The 20,981-nt window shown below is 38.1% G+C and overlaps 1 protein-coding gene across 1 annotated transcript in view; it reads left to right on the top strand.

Moving 5' to 3' along the window:
* The window catches only part of LOC149817258 (uncharacterized), a 128,513-nt gene that overhangs the window by 45,814 nt on the left and 61,718 nt on the right, over positions 1 to 20,981 (top strand). The window contains exon 12 of the mRNA XM_089987053.1: positions 13,362 to 13,486. Coding sequence (XP_089843179.1) covers positions 13,362 to 13,486 — 125 coding nt within the window. The remainder of the gene's footprint in view (positions 1 to 13,361; positions 13,487 to 20,981) is intronic.

Below are 20,981 nucleotides of genomic sequence, written 5' to 3' on the forward strand. Positions count from 1 at the left end.
ATTTCATGGGCTTTTTATATCCAAGATAATGATATTGAAACTTGACATAAAAGACTTGAACATCCAAGCTATTAAAAAATATATCTTTTTCCTTTCAAGGAAAATTTTGTAATGAAAAAGATGTGTTTAAAGATTGTATACTTAGCAAAATTAAATCCATCCCTTTTCCAAATAAAAGTTTTATCTCTAAAAGACCTTTTGAGTTAGTGCATTCGGATATTTGATGTCCTCCTGTTATATTGAAGTGAGGTTATTCGTATTGTGTGACATTTATAGATGATTTTACAAGACATGTATAGGTCTATTTTCTCAATTTAAAATCCAATGTATTTTTTTTTATGGATTTCATATGATAGTCAAAAATCAATTTCAAAGCAACATTTCCATACTTAGATTCGATTCAGGTGAAGAATATTTGTCAAATGAATTTCAAAACTACTTAAAACAAAATGGAATTTGTCATCAAATGTCTTGCCCTATAACTCTCCAGCAAAATGGGCTAGCGGAAATAAAACATAGATATATTATAGAAACCGTTAGGACCCTTCTTATCTCGAAGGATATTCCATAATTTTGTTGGGTCAAAGCCATTTTAATTTCAACATATTTAATAAATAAAATGCCATCATCATCCTTGCAAAATATTTCTCTTCGTGAAAAGTTATTTAAAATGACACCTGACTTCAAAAGATTACAAATTTTTGGTTGTAAATGTTTTGTACTCCTACACAAAAGAGATAAATTATCCCCAAAAGCCGTTGAATGTGTTTTCATTGGATGAGGAAAGTCAAAAGGGATATATATGTTTTGACTTCAAAAACAACAAACCCTATGTTTCTAAAGACGCGACTTTCTTAGAAAATGAGAATGGTTTTGATAAAAGAAATAAAAAAGATGAATTAGACTATACCTTTTTATTTGATCTCGCTCCAAGAAATGATAATTATAATGAGACTTTGAATAATGATAATGTTAAACTTTGTGATAGTTGTATCAAGGATAGTGATATAGTAGATCTACTAAAGATATATGTGTTTATACCTGACGTGAGGAAAGTAACCCTAAAAATGATTTAGAAAAATATTCTTCTCCCAAAGAAGAATCTTTCGATAAAAATTTAGAGATTGACCATAATTCCTTTATAGAAGAACCCAACCTTAGAAGATCTAGTCAACCTTCCATTCCACCTAATAGGTTTGTGTCTTATGACTCCTTGTCCCCAAACTATAGAGTATGGTTAATAGCATTACCCTCTTATCATGAACTATCTAATTATAACAGAGCTAAAAATTTCTCATTGGAATGAAGCTATTAAGGTGGAATAAGATGCCATTACGAAAGTCGAAACATGAGAAATAACTACTTTACCTTTAGGAAAGAAAACCATAGGTTGTATATGTGTGTTGAATGTTAAAATCAAGAGTGATGAAAGTCTAGAGAGATATAAAACAAGGTTAGTTACCAAAGGCTATTATCAAGAATACAAGATTGACTATGAAAAAACATTTGCCCCTATAGCTAAGCAGATTAGTGTTAGAACTCTAGTAACCGTTGCTTTCATACAAAAAATGGCCTATCTATCAATTAAATGTTAAAAATGTTTTTATTAATGGAGAATTAAATGAGAGTTTATATGGATCCTTTGTCGGGCTTTGGTATTGACCAATGGAAAATCCTTGGATTAAAAAAGTTGTTATATGGTCTCAAATAGGCTCCTAAAGCGTGGTATGATAGATTTAGTGGTGTTATGATTCATTTGAGTTTTCATTATTGTTATACTGGCACTACTGTTTTTATTAAAAATACATGTACCAATATTGTTATTCTTTTGCTATACGTGGATGACATGATAATAACAAGGAATGATGAATAAGTAGTTAATAAAATTAAAAATGTTTTGAAAGAAAATTTTGATGTCTAAATTGGGATTTTAAAGGTATTGAAGTCGCCTAATCTCCCAGAGGCTATATTTTTTCTCAGATGAAGCTTTATGATGATATTTGTCCTAAGTCTGGGATTACAGATGACAAGAAAGTGACGATACCTTAAGTTGTCAATGCAAAGTTGAGATTACAACACCTGAAGGTTTCACTATCATCTACTGAAGCTAAATATAGGGCTATGACTATGACAACTATGAAACATGTATGATTAGAGAATCTTCTGAAAAATATGTGAATATGATTAAGGAATTTTCTCAAAAATATGTGAATAGACATTTTCAGACCTTCGAAGATGAGTTGCGACAACAAGAGTGCCATCTATATTGCTAGCAACCACACCTTCCATGAGCGCACCAAGCATATCAAAATGGATTGCCATTATGTACGAGATAAATATTTGAAAGGAGTTATCTAGCTTCAATATATTTCTTTTGAGTATCAACTTGCTGACTTCTTCACCAAAGCTCTTGCTGCATCTTGTTTCATATTTTTACTTGACAAAATTCCAGTGTATATGCTGTAAGTTTGAGGATGGGTGTTAAAATATGCATGTGATTATATATATTCTTAAATATAAAAGAATATATATAATGCCCAACAAGGGCATTGTGGTTATTTCACATTATGGAACTAGGTTAGTTAGAATAGTTTTTCTTTTTTTATTTTCATTTGTAATTTAATTGGCCATTAGGGACTCTGTGGGAATTACCCATATAGCCATTGGGATTGCTCCCAACAGTTATAAATATAGGGATCAACCAGAAGTGTTATGGCACAAGAATGGAGAGAACGGAAAATGAATCAGTCTACTATTTTCTTGTGCCATAACTCTAGAGGGTACGAGATTGCTCACAACGGCTATAAATATATGGTTATGGTACAAGAATAGGGTGAAAATAAAAGGAATCAATCTACTATTTTAATTCATAATTAATCAAGAGTAATAACACTTATTTATAGTCTACAATACTAACAAAAATACAACAACAACAACAACAACTACGCCTTCATCCCAAAACAATTGGGGTCGGCGATATAAACCAAAAAAGAAAATCATTCTGGGTCTTCCACATGAATCCTTCGCCTCCAATCATTTCTATCCAATACCATGTCCTCGGTGAGGTTCAAAGCATTCATATCCTTTCCTATCACCTCCATCCATGTCTTCTTAGGCCTACCTCGACCTCTTTTAACTACTATATTTTCCCATTTCTCCATTCTTCTAACTGGAGCATCATTAGGCCTTCGCCAAATATGTCTAAACCACCGTAAACGATTTTCTCTCGTCTTATTTTCAATGGATGCAACGCCTACCTTCTTACGTATCTCCTCGTTTCGAATCTTATCTTTTATTGTATTTCCACACATCCATCGAAGCATATGCATCTAAGCTACACTCATTTTCTGAATATGATGTCTCTTGGCAGCCCAACATTCTGTACCATATAGTAAAGCGGGCCTAATAGTCGTCCTATAAAACTTTCCCTTCAACCACAATGGCATTCTACGATCGCACAACACTCCAGTTGCACTCGTCCATTTCATCCACCCAACCTTTATCCTATGATTTACATCTCCATCAATTTCTCCATACTTTTGAATGATAGATCCCAAATATTTGAAACAATCATCTACCAATATTTCTTGCTCACCCAGCTTCACTAGACTCCCATCACTACTTCGTTGCTTACTAAACCGACATTCCATGTATTGTCTTACTCTTACTCAACTTAAAACCTCTTGCTTCCAATGTTTGTCTCCATAATTCTAACTTAGCATTAACCCTAGCTCTAGACCCATCAATCAAAACAATATCATCAGCAAACAACATACACCACGACACATTTTCTTGAATTGATCTCGTAAGCTCATCCATCACTATAGCAAATAGGAAAGGGCTTAATGTAGATCCTTGATGTAACCCAACTGTTATAGGAAAATTGTTTGTCACCCCTCCACAAGTGCGGACATTGGTTACTACTCCTTCATACATATCTTTAATTATACTAATGTACTTGAGAGAAACACCTTTCTTCATCATTGTCCACCAGAGAACGTCCCTAGGTACTCTATCGTATGCCTTCTTCAAATCAATAAAAACCATATGCAAATCTTTGTTCCTCTTTCTATTTCTCTCAATAAGTTGTCTAAGAAGATGTATAGGTTCCATAGTTGATCTTCTAGGCATAAAACCAAATTGATTCTCCGATATCATGACAACCTTCCTCAACCTAGACTCAATCACCCTCTTCCAAAGTTTCATAGTATGACTCATGAGTTTTATACCACGATAGTTTGTGCAATTTTGTATATCACCCTTATTTTTATATAGAGGCACCAGAGTACTCTTCCTCCACTCATTAGGCATTTTATTTGTCCGCCAAATCTTGTTAAAAAGATTTGTCAACCATTCTAAACCTTTCTCTCCCAAGCATTTCCAAGCCTCGATAGGTATACCATCTGGGCCAACTGCCCTTCTTGATTTCATTTTCTTCAAAGCCTCTGCAATTTTTTTCTTTTGAATTTTGCGCATGAAGTCACGATTCATCTCATGAAAAGGAATGGAGAAGTCTCCAAGATCCTGAGCATGACTTTCATTAAATAGCTTATCAAAATAATCTTTCTATCTCTCCTTAATCTCATCTTTGACTAAAACCCTTTGCGTTTCATCTTTGATACATCTAACCATACCCAAATCCCTCGATTTCCTAGCTGTCATCTTTGCAAGCCTATAAATATCCTTCTCGCCCTCTTTGGTATCCAACTTGTCATAAACCTCCTTATATACCTTATCCCTCGCGTTCCAAACTACTTTTTTGGCTTCCTTCTTTGCTATCATATACTTCTCCAAATTCTCATTATCACGACTCTTACTTAGATTTCTATAACACTCTATTTTAACCTTAATAGCTAATTTGACATCCTCGTTCCACCACGATGTATCCTTACCTAGCGGTGCATCGCCTTTAGACTCACCCAATACCTCTTTAGCCACCTTTCTCATGCCACCCGCTATCTTATTCCACAGATTCTGAATCCTCCTCGAGACACCAATCAACTTTCTTAACTACCTGCTCTACAAACATTTCTTGTTTAGCTCCTTTCAGTGCCCACCACTTAATTCTAGGATCTATCCTATGTCTATCCCATTTGCGACATTGTCTAATTCTAAGATCTAAAATTAAGACTCTATGTTGTGTCGCTACACTTTCTCTTAGTATAACCTTACAATCGATGCAACAACCCCTCTCTCTCTCTTTTAGTTGGAAAAAATCTATCTGACTCGTATTAACCCCACTTTTAAATGCTATTAGGTGAGACTCCCTCTTCCTAAACCAAGTGTTGGATAAGATCATATCATAGGACAAACCAAAATCTAAAATCCTTTCTCCACTTTCGTTTCTTTCTCCTATACCATAGCCTACGTGCCCATTAAGGTCACTGCCAATGAAAAGCCTTTCTTCATAAGATATCCCTTGTACTACTCCATTTAAATCTTCCCAAAATTGACGCTTAATGGAATCATCTAAACCTACTTGAGGTGCATAAACACTAATAATATTAATAATATCCGTACCTAATACTAATTTAATAAGTAAAATCCTATCACCCTTCCTACGAACCTCAACTACATTATCTATAAACTCACGACTAATAACAATCCCTACTCCATTCCTATTCCTATTTATTCCTGTATACCAAATCTTATATCCCTAAGGTTCTATCACTTTTGCTTTCTCAACTACCCATTTGGTCTTTTGTAAACATAAAATATCAATCTTTCTCCTACACATAACATCTACTAACTCTACCAACTTACCAGTTAAAGACCCTATGTTCCAAGTGACTAACCTAATTTTATGGTCTTGGACTAACTTCTTTACCCCACCCGTCCAACAAAGTGAGAGAACCCTTGCCTATTTGACACCACACTCGGGCGTCGGTGTGACGCGTCGCTTCCGGGCGACGACCTAGCAACCCTTGCCCATTTATCACTGCCTTCGGGCCTATAGAGTACAACGCGTCGCTCAGTAGGGAACACCCCAACAAAATTCTCATATTGGTTCATATTCATAGGGTATGACTAAGTTTTTATGCTGGCTGTCATAGGCCTACCACTACCCTCCTCCTTTATCCGGGCTTGGGACCGGCAGTGTATAACTAAACAATTATACAATACTAAAAGAAATAAGCGACCAAAAATAAGAATCCAAATAGGAGAGGGCGTCTCAGATTGAGTCTCTTGGGTGGATCTAGATCCAGGGTCGGATATGAGAAGGTCTGTAATAGTAGCATATGAGCAACTCAACTATTTATATGCGGGAGTAGGGCTGTCAACAGGTCGGATAAGGGTTGATCTAATCCACCCATATAAACAATGGCCAGGTGTGGGTTCTGGTTCATTTAGTCATTGGTCAGAAAAGAAAGATCCCGTACCCAACCCAATTTTATTTTTCAATTTGCAAACCCCTTATTTCCATTATCAACAAGTCAGATTAATGGCAGGTTGGGTCGGGCTACATTTCACTTAGCAAGGTTCACATATTGTTTTTTAACCATAACAACCAACAAGCCGCTGTTAGCCTAGTGGTTGCGCGTTCTGCCCTCAGAAAAGAGTGGTATGATCGAGTCTCACTGTTTTATCTTTTTAATACAAGCTGTACATATACCTGGACCGGATATCCGACCCAAACCATTATTTACCGGGTTGGGTATCTGATCATTTGACTGTTTACAAAACTGCTGACCCATACCTGAACATTCTAAATTTTGGGTTTTCAAAATTTCGACCAAACCCTAAAGTTTGAACTTGGTCAGGCGACCTGAGCTTAGATCTGACCCATTAACAACCCTATGCAGGAGAAAAGAGAATAATCTAGCTGCTATAGATTGTATCTGAGGCATAGGTCTGTACTTTGTGGTTCAATGTTTATCCTTTTTCAGCCGTACAAAAAAAAAATTAAGCCCATTGAAGGCCTTTTAAATCTCCTTTTTAATAGCTTGCTATTCTTTATGTGAAAATCTAGAGCAGATAAAAATTCATTTTCTCTAGAGTAGATAAAATATAAACTCGACGGTAGCATTGAACGATACAAGGCACGTCTTGTTGCCAAAGGTTTTGCTCAAGAATACAGTCAAGATTATGATGAGACATTCAGCCCAGTGGTGAAAATGAGAACTATTGAAGCCCTGAAAGCAAATGCTGAAACCGAGAGAGAGAGAGAGAGAGAGAGAGAGAGAGAGAGAGAGAGAGAGAGAGAGACGGCAGTATGAAAAATAGAACTCGTTAAACACATTAGGGCTGCTCTTTATGTTAAATAGAGAGAGGCCAAATGAATAAATTACCTCTAGGTCCCTTATTAAGAAAATAATTCAAATAACCTCCAAACTAAGAAGGTTTAACCTTAAACCACCTATTCTCAACACTCCCCCTCAAGCTGGAGCATAGATATCAATCATGCTCAGCTTGTCACAACATTTTGAGAAATTTGGTCTAGCAAGGGGTTTTGTAAACATATCTGCAACTTGATCTTCCGACTTTAGATATCTGGTAGTGATATGTCCAGCTTGAACTATATCTCTTACATAGTGGCAATCCACCTCAATGTGCTTCGTTCTCTCATGAAAGACAAGATTGTTCGCTATATATGTTGCAGCCTTGTTATCACACATCATGGTCATAGGAGAGGAAACCTTCACCTGAAGGTCATGAAGAACAGTACGAACCCACATCAATTCCGAAGCTGTTTGGGCCATAGCCCGGTATTCTGATTCTGCACTCGACCTAGAAACCACATTTTGTTTCTTACTTCTCCAAGAAATCAAGTTGTCTCCCAGAAACACACAGAATCCTGTGGTAGATTTTCTATCTACTACATATCCTGCATAGTCAGCATCAGAATAAGCCACTATCTCCAGAGTTCCACCTTTCCTGAACAATAATCCCTTTCCAGGAGAAGATTTTAGATATCTGAGAATCATAATAGCTGCATTTCAGTGTACCTTAGTCGGTTTGTCCATAAACTGGCTAACTTTGCTTACTGCTAAAGCAATATCCGGCCTGGTCACAGTTACATACAGTAGTTTCCCTACAAGGGAGCGATAGCTTTTGCTATCAACCGGTTTTGACCCTTCTTCAAACAACTGAACTTTATAGTTTATGGGAATATTTGCTGGTTTAGCTCCCAACATTCCGGTTTCCTTTAATAAGTCAAGAACATACTGCCGTTGAGACAACACCATCCCTTCACGGCTCCTGGCAACTTCTGTACCCAGAAAATACTTGAGTGAACCAAGGTCTTTTGTAACAAAGTGTTTTTGAAGATGAGCCTTTGTGGCTTCAATAGCTTTCTCATCATCTCCTGTAAGAATGATGTCATCCACATATACCACCATAACAACTATGCCAGAGCCAGTTTTCTTGCTAAATAGTGTATGATCTGCTGCTGACCTATTAAAGCTAAAGCGTGACATCACTTCAAACAACTTTTGAAACCATGCACGAGGACTTTGTTTTAGGCCATAAATCGCTTTCCTCAATCTACACACCTTCTGACACTCCCCCTCAACCTCAAATCCTGGAGGTTGTTGCATGTAAACGGTCTCAGATAGATCCCCATATAGAAATGCATTTTTCACATATAATTGGTACAAGCTCCAACCATGCTGAACAACTACTGAGAGAACAAGACGAATGGTACCCATCCGTGCAACAGGAGAAAAGGTTTCAAAGAAATCAATACCATATGTCTGAGTATAACCTTTTGCTACTAATCTGGCCTTATACCGTTCAATGGAACCATCAGATTTGTACTTTATTGTATATACCCATTTACATCCAACAATGTCAGCATCTGCTGGGGAATCAACTAGATCCCATGTATGCTGAGATATTAAAGCATCCATTTCTTCTTGCATAGTTCAGAGGAATAGTTTCAGCCGATAAGGCTGAAATAAAAGATTTCATCTGATTTCCAATTCTGGCATCAGAGACAAAATGAGATATGAGATATAATGTACATTGTCGTGTCCCCTTTCGTAGAGCAATAGGCATGTTATGATTATCATGAAGATCACTATTGTCAGTAGAACTTACCTCAGGAGAAGAAGAAGATGAAGGCACTTGCGGAGGTGGATGTTTACGCACATATACCAATGGAGGATTATGAAATCTGGAAGAGGATGAAGGTTGGTTCGGGAATGAGGGCACGAATTCCAAAGGAAAAGGAGGTATAGGTAATGGACAAGACTCAGCTGGATCAACCTGCAGCGTGGAACCGATACTAGAGTAATATGGAGTGGATTCCAAGAAAGAGACATCCGCACTGACATACTCTCGGCGAGAAGTAGGATCATAACATCGATATCCCTTTTGATTTTTGGGATAACCTATAAATATGCATTTTGTAGCTTGAGCAACTAATTTATCACGGTTAGGGCCAAGTTTGTGTACAAAACAAACACATCCAAATACTTTGGGCGAGAGGGAGAAGAGGGGGGTATTGGGTTTTAGGATATGAATTGGAATTTGATCACCCACAGAAGATGAAGGCATGTGGTTGATCAGATAGCAAGCAGTTGTAATCACATCACCCCAGTATAACACAAGAACATTGGATTGAATCATAATGGTCCTGGCAACATCAAGCAGGTGACGATGTTTTTGCTGAGCCACCCCATTTTGTTGAGATGAATAGGCACAAGAAGTTTGGGGTTGGATGCCATTATCTTGGTAAAATTATAATAGACCTTTTGATTTAAACTCGAGAGCATTATCAGTGCGAACAATCTTGACAATAGATTCAAATTGAGTTTTTATTTCAAGAATTAAAGATAGGAGAATACTTGGAACTTCAAATCGTTCCTTTATTAAAAACACCCATGACAACTTAGAGAAATCATTAACAATAACTAGATAATATCGACACTGAGTCCTAGTAGGAATCTTACTAGGACCCCCTACATCTGCATGAAGAAGTTCAAAGACTTTATTACTAGACTGACTCTGACTCGAAGGGAATGAACTTCGATGATGCTTGCCCAGCTGACACGCTTCACACTGAAATGATGTGGTGGAAGGAATCTGATGGAAGATCGACCGAAGCTGTGACAATGAAGGATGACCAAGACGACGATGCCACTGAACAGGACTGAATGAATGTTTCACTGCAGAATGAACAATACCCATTGGATGATGTAGGTAGTAAATTCCATTTTCTTCATAGCCTCCACCAATCTTCTTCCCCGTCAGCAAATCCTGAAAATGACAACCCATTGGATCAAATATTACTCTACAGTTTTGTTCTTTTTTAAGGCAACTAACAAAGAGTAAACTTTGAGGAAAGTTTGGAGCATGAAGAGCAATTTTCAGCTGGAAGAAAAACATTTCACGACTCAGCAGGGAACTCAGCAACCAGATTCACAACCCACGATAACATGAGCACGCAGAAGCATAGAGATCACGACACCTAGAAATTTTCGGTTGGGTTTTTTTTCATCAACCAAAAAAAAGACTTTTTATATGCAGATCTTAAGGACCCACACTCATCGTGTCAAAGATCTGTCATCAGGAAAAAAAAGGAATCGACACACCTGTTTCCACCTCTTTCAGATTTATTTGATTTTTTTTCTGTGTTGTGTAGATCGATCACACTATCGAGATCTACCGCTCTGATACCATGTTGACGCCCTGAAAGCAAATGCTGAAACCGAGGCAGAGAGAGAGAGAGAGAGAGAGAGAGAGAGAGAGAGAGAGACGACAGTATGAAAAATAGAACTCGTTAAACACATTAGGGCTGCTCTCTATGTTAAATAGAGAGAGGCCAAAAGAATAAATTACCTTTAGGTCCCTTATTAAGAAAATAATTCAAATAACCTCCAAACTAAGAAGGTTTAACCTTAAACCACCTATTCTCAACAAGAACTATTCTTATTATTCTTGGCCTGACAATTGAACATGGGTGGACCTTTAGTCATCATTCCTTTATGGGGATTTAAAAGAAGAGGTATACATGGAGCAACCTCAAGGTTATGCATAGGGAGACCCAAAAGAATATGTATGCAAATTAATCAGAGCATTGTATGGTTTAAAACAAGCCTCCAGGTCATGGTTTGAAAGCTTCTCCCTAGAGATTCAGAACCACGGTTTCATTCGTTCCCAACTAGTCCATTCTCTATTTATATACAAGGATGGAACCACTATGGTTTTCTTACTTATATATGTTGATGATATAGTGATCACTGGTAATGCTCCAGATCATATTCAACGAATTAAAGCTTTACTAAGTATGCGGTTCAAGATGAAAGATCTTGGAAAACTGAGATATTTTCTTGGTGTAGAGGTGGACAAACAGGATGAAAAATGTCATTAACTCAACACAAATACACTCTTGATCTTCTGGCCAAAGCAAGAATGGCAGATTGCAAACCTGTGCCTACACCAGTGTTGTCAATCAAAAGCTCAGTATTTGTGATGGTGAGTTATATACTGATGAAAGCAAGTATCGCAGTTTAGCGGGCATATTACAATACCTTACTTTTACTAGATCAAACATTGTATATTATGTAAATCAAGTATCTCAGTTCATGCATGAATCGAAGATTGGTCACATGGATGCCGTCAAACGTATTCTTCGCTATCTAAAAGGCACGGTGGGTGATAGACTCACCTATGTACAATCTTTATGGTGGACACCAAAACATGACATATTGGCCTATACAGATGCAGACTGGGCAGGGGACCCAGATGAGAGGAGGTCTATTTCAGGATACTGTGTTTTCATTGGAAGAAATCTTGTCTCATGAAGTAGCAGAAAACAGAAGGCTGTGGCAAGATCTAGCACTGAGGCAGAGTATAGATCTATGACAGCTACCACAACAGAAGTGACCTGGATTAGGCATCTACTTATAGAGATGGGAGAGAGTATCTCAAGTTCGACTCTTATGTGTGATAATAGAAGTGCTATACAAATTGCGTTCAATCGTGTTCACCACAGTCGGACTAAGCATATTGAGATTGACCAGCATTTCATCAGACAAAAGATAGTAGACAAAGAGATCAAACCGGTTTATGTGTCTTCAGAAGACCAAGTCGTTGATATGTTCACAAAAGGTCTCATAAGTAACCGTTTCTGGTATCTGAAGAACAAGTTGCACATGGTTCACTCCCATGCACAACTTGAGGGAGGGTATTAGAATATGGATCAGATATGGATCCAGTAGAGGATCCATATGGTTCATGTGTATGTTTATATTCTAATGTAATATATATTACTAACACAGGGCAGTTTTGTCCATATAAAAGAATTGTAACCCTATTTATCTTAATGATGTATTAGTGCAGCCACTAAGAAGAAAACGAGAGGCTGCCGATTTCAAGAAACCTATGTTCTCTCTCCCCACTCCTTTTCTCGGTTTCTTCGACAGAACACGCCAACCCATTGGCAGTTTCATCCCTATTGGGTTTCTCTTTTTTTAAAAATAAATTTTTTAATATTTTCTGTGTTTTTTTGGATGATGTGGAACCCTCGCAGAGGACCCAGCCACTTAATGAACCTGCCACCTGGCGATGCAAACCCCGGTGGGTCCCACGACCACCCTGCCTTATGTGATCCACCTTTGAAAACTACGGACACCCATGTGCCAGTGGGGTTTGATCTGGTGCCTTCATCTCAATGCCTTCACTTTGTGTGGAAGTCCCAACTAAAATTTGGAGGATTGCCAGGATTGAAGACATCAATCATATTTTTTTCTCCACTTTTTAATATCTATTTTATTTTTCTTTCTACCACTTGAATCCTTGGACAATCCATAATTCTGTGATGAACCTATCCATCTTCATTGAAGGTGGCCTTTGAGAATATGTACCTTTTCCATTTAATCCTCATTGATTTGTGTCAGAATCTCTAAACTCATGAACAAAATGAGGGCAAACAATGTAATTGGCAGATTTAGAAATTTTTTGAACAGAGAACCTAGAAGTATATTGGGAAGATGGAGTGAAAAAGATAAAATATTTTGAAACATGCCATGCAAAGCATACCAATGATTAAAGACAAGTATTTGACTGAAAATCTAGGTTGGCATTGCAGTCATATGTTTAAAGAAGTTCCTGGGTGAATAAAAAAGGTATCCTGTAGCAGGAAACTGGCCTGAGCTGTATCTTTTGCGTGCATGCAAGAATTGGAAAACTTGTTTCGGTCTGCGTTGGTTGATTTTTTTCCTATTTATTTTCATTGTAGGTCTCGTCTCTTGCCTCTTTTCTATAAGTCTTTTGCTATTTTTGAAATTATAATCTCTCATAATTATTAACCTTTTTTTGTCCTTTGTTAAATATTCTTTATCATCTGCTTGTAGAAAGTTATATACATTTTCTTGACTTCTACAATTATAATTGATTATCTATATTTATTTACTTAGATGAGATGGGATTGGGAAAAACTGTTCAAGTGATTTCATTTGTATGCTGCATGAAGGAAGAGCATCTGAGCAACCATCCTGTTCTAATAATTGCTCCCAAAAGTACTCTTCCACATTGGGAACGGGTTTGTTGTTTTCAAACTTATATCTGTTTTTTTAATTATCAATTTTAAGCAATAAGATGTGTTTTCCATGATGGAGCTGCTTTAGAAGTAGAAGAATGTATCCTGTCAATAAAAAAACAACTTTTTTGGTGAATATTGAGGAAAAATATGAATGATATAATTGCTGCATGACAACAATAGTCCCTATTGTTTTTTTGATGCATTCAGCTGCTGCAAGTCAAGCCCATCACTGGTCCCTGCCATGGTTGTGCTGCCCACCATGCACAGGGAGTCATTATTGCTTACATGTTACTGATATAAGTCATGATATCATGTTGGATTCAAGATATTCAGCATGGACTTACAAGGGTTGTGATTCTATGGGTTGCTCGAGGTTCCCATGAACTGATGCCGGTGAAGTGGTGTTTGCCACCACCTCTTCAACACCAATATGTTGAAGCAGCAGGCAGCTCTCTAGAAGCAAAGGATTCTGTTTTTTTTTTTGCCGAATTAAAAACTGTATTCAATGATCTAAAGATTTAAGCACATAAGGTGATGTGATGAGGGATCACCTCACAAAAAACAGAAAACGGAAAACAGCAAACAGAAGAATAGTGAAAGAATCAAACACCAATTAGAGCCGGTTAGGAACTCAGTCAGCACCCTCATCTCAGATAATATCTAAACTCTTTATTTTTTGAAGTGCTCAAACTCCCACAGCTTCCACTGTGCAGACCCACAGCAGTAAACACTCTGTAGACCTGGTTTTCATGAAAGCACAGCAACAAGTTCCAGCACTCTTTAAGTTGACACGTACATGCTTGACTGTAGCAGGGTGGGTGTATGTTGATATCCGAAAAGATCAAGTGCCATCTGCATGCAACTTATCTGTTGTTCCTGATGCTGAAATGAAATATGGTAGACTAGAAAGACCAGTTTCTCTGTTGCAGTGAGTAGACTGTAATCTGCAATGATGTATTCCACGCTATGTAGAAAAAAAGGTAGTCAGAAACTAGCCAGTAGACCCCTAAAACGCCTAGTCAGGGCTTGGGCGGGACTAGTCAGCCTAGTTGGTACAAAAAAATAAAAAATAAACAAATAGAGAACTTACAATGAATTGCTAAAATCAATAGCAAAAGATGTTTTCAGCATTATATTAATAAGCAAGATAATTATGAACAAGATGTAGCATATTGTATTGCATCATAAAACTGTAACTATTCGCTATAACATGATCTGCTAGCACTTTCAACAGAAGAAGCCCCTTCTCTTGTTCAAATAAAAATATATTTAAAACCGCTAAATGAAATTGAGTAAAAAATAAAAATTTAAACTTTAAACATAGGCTATATGGAAGAAACATATGGTAAATGGATACATTCTATCTGAAATGGGGGTAGTCTTTTCTATTACGATAAATGGTTGCCTCGCAATCGACAGCTATTGCCAACTATTGCAGTTGAAAGAAAGACACATGGAGCTGGATCTGGTATAATGAAAAATAACATACATTCATATATATATATATATAGGTATGCCTGTAAAAAATATGAATATATTTATATTTATAGAAACATATATATAAAAGAAACAATAAAACACACACATCTGTAATATATGTGTGCGCTGAACAAGAACAGATGCATATATTTGTAAAAGGCATGTATATGTGTATATGTATAAATTTATGCTTATGTAAAAATATATATATATATATATATATTTATACACACATATATGTCTCTGACTCTCTGTGTGTTCAGGTACAAGCCAAAGAAAAAAATTATGGTAGCTCTGTCCCTGCAAATGGCCTTACTTGCCTAGGTGCATGGGCCTGGGTGCATGTACCATGGTAGGGATACACCTAGCTGGAGTAGGCAGCTTAGTCAGAGCCTACTCGCCGATTTTGACTACATAGATTCCACAGGCTCCTGAAGGAGCCCATGACTAAAGTAAAGCCCAAAAATATGCCATCAGGCAGTTGCTGGCACCAACATAGACATGGTCTCTTGTTATGATAGCAACAATTACAGTCACAAGTGCACCCCACCCAACCAAATCATTTCCAAACCATTCCCTGGTCGACAGCTTCACAATAGAATAAGCCCGACCAAAGCAGCCTAACAATTCTTATCCCCCAGTTGCACCAATTCTACATTGCCCACCCCATTTCAGATCCTCATCAAACCACTTTAGTTACAAGCATTTTCTTTGAGTTCTTTGCAAAGCCTTGTGGAGTATGTAGATTGGTCTTCTCCTGTTATTGATAAGCTATGACTTGCAACTACATCAACCTCCATCCCAGAATGATCCAGCTTCTCCGCGTCCTTATCCACTTGCTTCCGCAAGGTTTGGCATGTTCTACTAAAATTTGGTCCCTAAATAAAACAACTCTGCCCTGATCGACCTGTTATTTTACCACAGCAAGTCCCCAAGCTGGTGAAAAGCGGGCACACATGAAATGTGCGATCAATGGTCTCTTCATCATGGCAGCACATAGAACATGTACTTTGCTACACTAAAACTCCTACATATTACATTAATAGCTTGGCTCACAAAAATGAGCCAAGAGAAAGTTGATGCACATGACGCTGGGGGTGCCCCTTTCCCAAATAGCTCTCTTAGGATGGATTTGTAGTGAAATCCTATCAAGTACCCTATAACAAGATTTAATTGAGAATTCCCCTTTATTGTCATAGGTCCACCACATACAGTGTGACTCATTTGTTAAGGATATTTTCCCCAGAGTTTGCAGCACATCAAACTACTCTTTGAGGCTTTGTTTATTGGGATTTCTCCTTAAGACTATGCTCCATCCCGAACCACACTCCCAACTATCTTTGATAGAGATCTCCTTGTGACATACCGATTGATAGTGGGGGAAAACCAAGTCTGAGTGGCCTTGTGTCCAACTAGGGGTCCTTCCAAAGTTTGCAAGACATCAACACTACATTTAACTGCAAATGCTCTAAGAATAAACCAAAATCTCCACATATTACTTATTAATGCATTGCCAAAAGCAAGTATGTCGTCTGCAAAGAGTAGGTGAGAGGGAACAAAGGTTTCTCTAATGGTGGGTCTGTTTGGGTAGGGAAACAAGGCCCCTATAAAGTGGTTGTGCCTTGTTGGGGTTGTCCCATTTGGGCCCACCTCCTATAGTGGCAATGCCACAAATAAAGCACAACTCATCTGAAACTGAGACCATCGAAATGCTGTTGGCAACAAATAAGGGATGCGATATAAGGCTTTCCACGACTGCCTGAGCACAACTAGGCCTTGCCAAGGTGAATCGTTTGACCCTGACCATCCATGCATGGAGTTGACACTAAAACACAACCTGTAGGCTCACAAAGCACCGGGAAGCTACCTGATGCTATTGCAGAATCCTATAGAGCTGGGGATAGATGTCCTGCGAGCACTTGATGAATAGATTTCCTAGGAGGCTGGTCCTATTCGGAGGGTGAGATATCAATGGTGGGATGGGGGGGGGGGTGGCAGCGCTTGGACCAAGGATATTTGCTATAGTCCAAGGAGAGATTGAAGGTGCTTGTGGGGGTTGAAGGCCAAAAGAAGAAGGGTCACAAGCTAATGAGTTTATGGATGGGGACAGAGGGAAACATTATGAGGTTGGTCTAGAAAGAAACTTTTAAGGGAGGACACTTCTGGGTAATTTTGTCAAATCAAAAAAGGGACAGGGGTGGTCCGAGAAGCCATGGGAAGGGATGCTTGAAGGGGAGGCTATGGCCATACCTTTGAGTGCATAAAAAAGCTGTTGGAAAGATGAGGCAAACTCCAATGTTGGGGGAAGCTTAGTAACTTGGCTAGGCGTATTTTGAGTGCACTGCCAATTTGTCGATTGACTCTACACCTGTTAAGTTGTATCATATATATGTATATGATCATATGTGTATATACATGCACATTATATACATATAAATATAAATATATATATGATACATATATTTATATAAGTGTAATAGGGGGACTAGTGTCTTTGCATATTTTTTTTGTTTCCTTTATTTGTTTTTTCTGTTTTGTAACTGTTTTTGTAATGGGCAATATTGTCATTGCCCAAATATAGCTGTTGGGAAATCCAAGCAGCTATATTTATAGTTGTTGGGATTCTCCCAACAACTATATTGGCTCTCCTTTGTGTATATATAGAGATGCTTCCCCTTAGATGGATATTGCTTTCTTAAGCACCCATCTCTCAATAATATTCATTATGAGTTTTATATTAACCCATAAGTGGTCATTGTGTTCTTGTAAGCTCATAAGAGGCATGTATTTGTATTTTTTTGCTCTTTCATTACAACACATGGTCCAACCATTGACGGTTGCAGTAGCATGCAACTGGGAAAGCCCAAATGTTAAAGATTAAGTAGGTTTGGGATTAAAAGTACCATCCAATGCAAGGTTTATGAACATGGTTAATAATGCTTTTGTCCAAGGGAGGGAGGGATACATGTCTGCTAGTCTTTTGAACTTGGTCTGACCTTCAAATCTCAAGGTTATCAGGGCCTGAACTTGTGAGCCAATCATAAAAGAGGAGGAGGTGACTGAAGGATCAAAGGCAAACAAGGAGCAGCACATACCGATAAAGTCAATGTGCGTTCGAGCTTTAGTGGCCTCATCCAAGGTCACAACCAACCTCTCAATCCCTCAACAATCATTTGGAGTATAAATCTAAAATTCTTTAAGAAATTTGTTGATCGTCACCCACATCGGCTTGATCTTGTGCTCAATGAAGCAAAGTAGATGACCTGGGTGCCAAGGCCCTTAACCTAGGCTTTTCAGCTAGTAGATTGACAAAATTCATCGATAAGTTCAAAAGTCACGAACAAATCTACATGAGGAAGAAAATGACCATTCCTTTGGCTTCTAAATCTACTTTGAATCCACAATGAGGTATTTAGCATTGAAGCTCTTGGCAGCATACTGGACCACCAAGGAAAGTTTTATAGGAAATCCTATATTCCTTAGAGACATGGATCTGCAACTGGACTTTCTCTAGTGAAGGAGAAGGATGCGGGGTCTTGAGATAATGCTGCTCAATGAGAGAGAGAGTCATTGAACAAGCCTGCATTGCTAAGAAAAATCATCGCTTGATGATCTATGTGCACTCTAAGGGTATGATAGTGGATGATGAGTATGCCATTGTGGGATTTGCAAACATCAACCAATGCTCTAATTGATGGCACTAGCGACACTGAAATTGGAATTGATGCATTCCATCTCAGCATATGTTCTCAAATCAGCAAACTATAGTCACCGGGGAGAGGTAAACTTGAAATACATTCCTTTACAAATAAACTGATAAATTGCTTATAAGGGCTCCACCTTCCTCACTAGGGATGACCATGGCTTGTTGCTAGATGTTGAATGACCACAGTTCAAAGCCCATGGAGGCATCCCTTGCCATAATGTTGAAGCTTGGTCTACTCTCTGGTGTGCAAGGAGACCTCAAGGCTATGTCACAGGGATTCAACTAGCAGGGTGCCGCACCCGCGTCGACGCGACTCGACGCGGGTGTGGGTGCGGCACCGGGTGCGGTCAACCCGATCCTGGGTGCGTTGACCGCACCCAGGATCATTTAGGTCCATTTTTTTTTTAAATTTGCCCTATGAAATGGGCTGCGGAATTTTTTTTAAAAAAAAATCTGTTGACAGCTGTTGCTGCTCCTGCCTTTTCAATCCTGATCCTTCTTTTTCGTAAAGGATTTTCTCTCTCCATAATAAATGATAATGATGGTGGTAGCCTTGCTGATCCTTCTTTTTGGTAAAGGATTTTCTCTCTTCATAATAAATGATAATGATGGTGGTAACCTTGCTGGCTATTAGTATTCACTGTTCTCCTGACGAGATGGGTGCGCTATGCAGCTGTCCGCAAAATGAAATTTGAAAAAACCCGCGTCGGGGGAACCCCGGACCCCTTTATATATATTTTACATTTTTGCCCCTGCCGCGCTCCCGCACCCGGGTTTTTTGGAAGTGCCGAATCCCCGCACCCGCACCCGCAACCGCGCCCGCACCTGCACCCATGTGACATAGCCTCAAGGGTTAAGGAAGGGAGAAGAGAGGGAGGAAGAGAATGAGCAAGAGGGTGAAACATGGATGAGGAGTGAAGGAAACATGTCTCTCCACAAATCCTTTGGAAATTTGATTGTTAAGTCTCAACAAACTATGAAAATTAGTGTTTTGAGTTTTCAAATTTCTTTAGTAAAAGGCGAAAGAATGGTTCTCTCTGCACTCACCACTTGGCTGCGTGCAAGTTTTCAAGTTTCAACCAATAAATTGACTTTTTCACCCAAAAAACTGACTCTGCTTCCTTTTTATTTTACACAAAAATATAAACAATTATATTTTTTCTTCTTTCTATAGTGAGGAATTAAAGAAGTATTTTCATCTATATAAACTTAGAGTGATACTCTTGGTGGTGCTATTGAGATGAAGTACTATTTTTGAGACCTTTTAGGCAATGTTGATTTGAAAGATGTATTATTTTATTTTTTGAAATAATACTACTTTAGTAGAACTTATTTCACAAAAAGTTCACTTGATTTGTTTGTCTCATGTCAACATGGCACGAGCATCGAGAATCCATGTCTTTTCATTGTTGCATAGAGGCACTCACACCAGAGTGATAGCTTCACTAGTTTTTCTTTCTAAGTGTTCTTGGACATTCTTTTTGTCATTACTTGTTTTATTCTTTTAATAATGTCATTGTCTTCATTATGTTAGTCTTAACTTAGTAACCTGTAAGACTGGTTATTCTGATGCATTATATTCATATATTGAAGTATACAGAGTCACAGACTATTTCTGTTCCAATTTTTTCTATAATTTTCATGCGTGTGCTATTTACATTATTGTATTCTGTCACATGGGTATGGGTGTGGCTGTGTGGGTTTGATGCTAGAATTTCTAAGGACATGAGTGTGTAGGCACAGCTATATATACACATACTATTAACTGCATTTATTCACAAGGGTTTGCAGGTGATCAGTTTAATCTTGATCAATTATAAGTCTGATCAGGTAGACTCAGGTGGACCTTGGGTTTGATCAGACTTGTGTTAGGGTGGTTTGCTGTTTGGGATATGTATAAAGTGACACAAACATGCTAAATGAGGTTTTCAGTTTTTTTTTTTAAGTAATTCTCACAGTACAGATGTGATCTAGGTACTTTATTTTATAGGGATCAGTTCTTGGAGCATTCACATGGGCCGGTTTTTATAAGGTTTGAGAAATCAACGGTCCAAAATCTTTGTAAATTTTTGAGGCTCCAAATATCAATTTTTTTACCGAAAACATATTCCAGGTGTCGATTTCTAGTAAATTGACCATGCTGAACATATCTATGGGGTTGGAATTACGAAAAGACACCGGAAAAGCTGAAAAACCCATTTAGCAAGTTTTTTGCATCACTCCATATATATATATATATGTGGAGAGAGAGAGAGAGAGAGAGAGAGAGAGAGAGAGAGAGAGAGAGAGAGAGAGAGAGAGAGAGAGAGA

Source organism: Nuphar pumila, chromosome 14 (genome assembly GCF_984573655.1).
Source record: "Nuphar pumila chromosome 14, dmNupPumi1.hap1.1, whole genome shotgun sequence".
Lineage (NCBI taxonomy): Eukaryota > Viridiplantae > Streptophyta > Magnoliopsida > Nymphaeales > Nymphaeaceae > Nuphar > Nuphar pumila.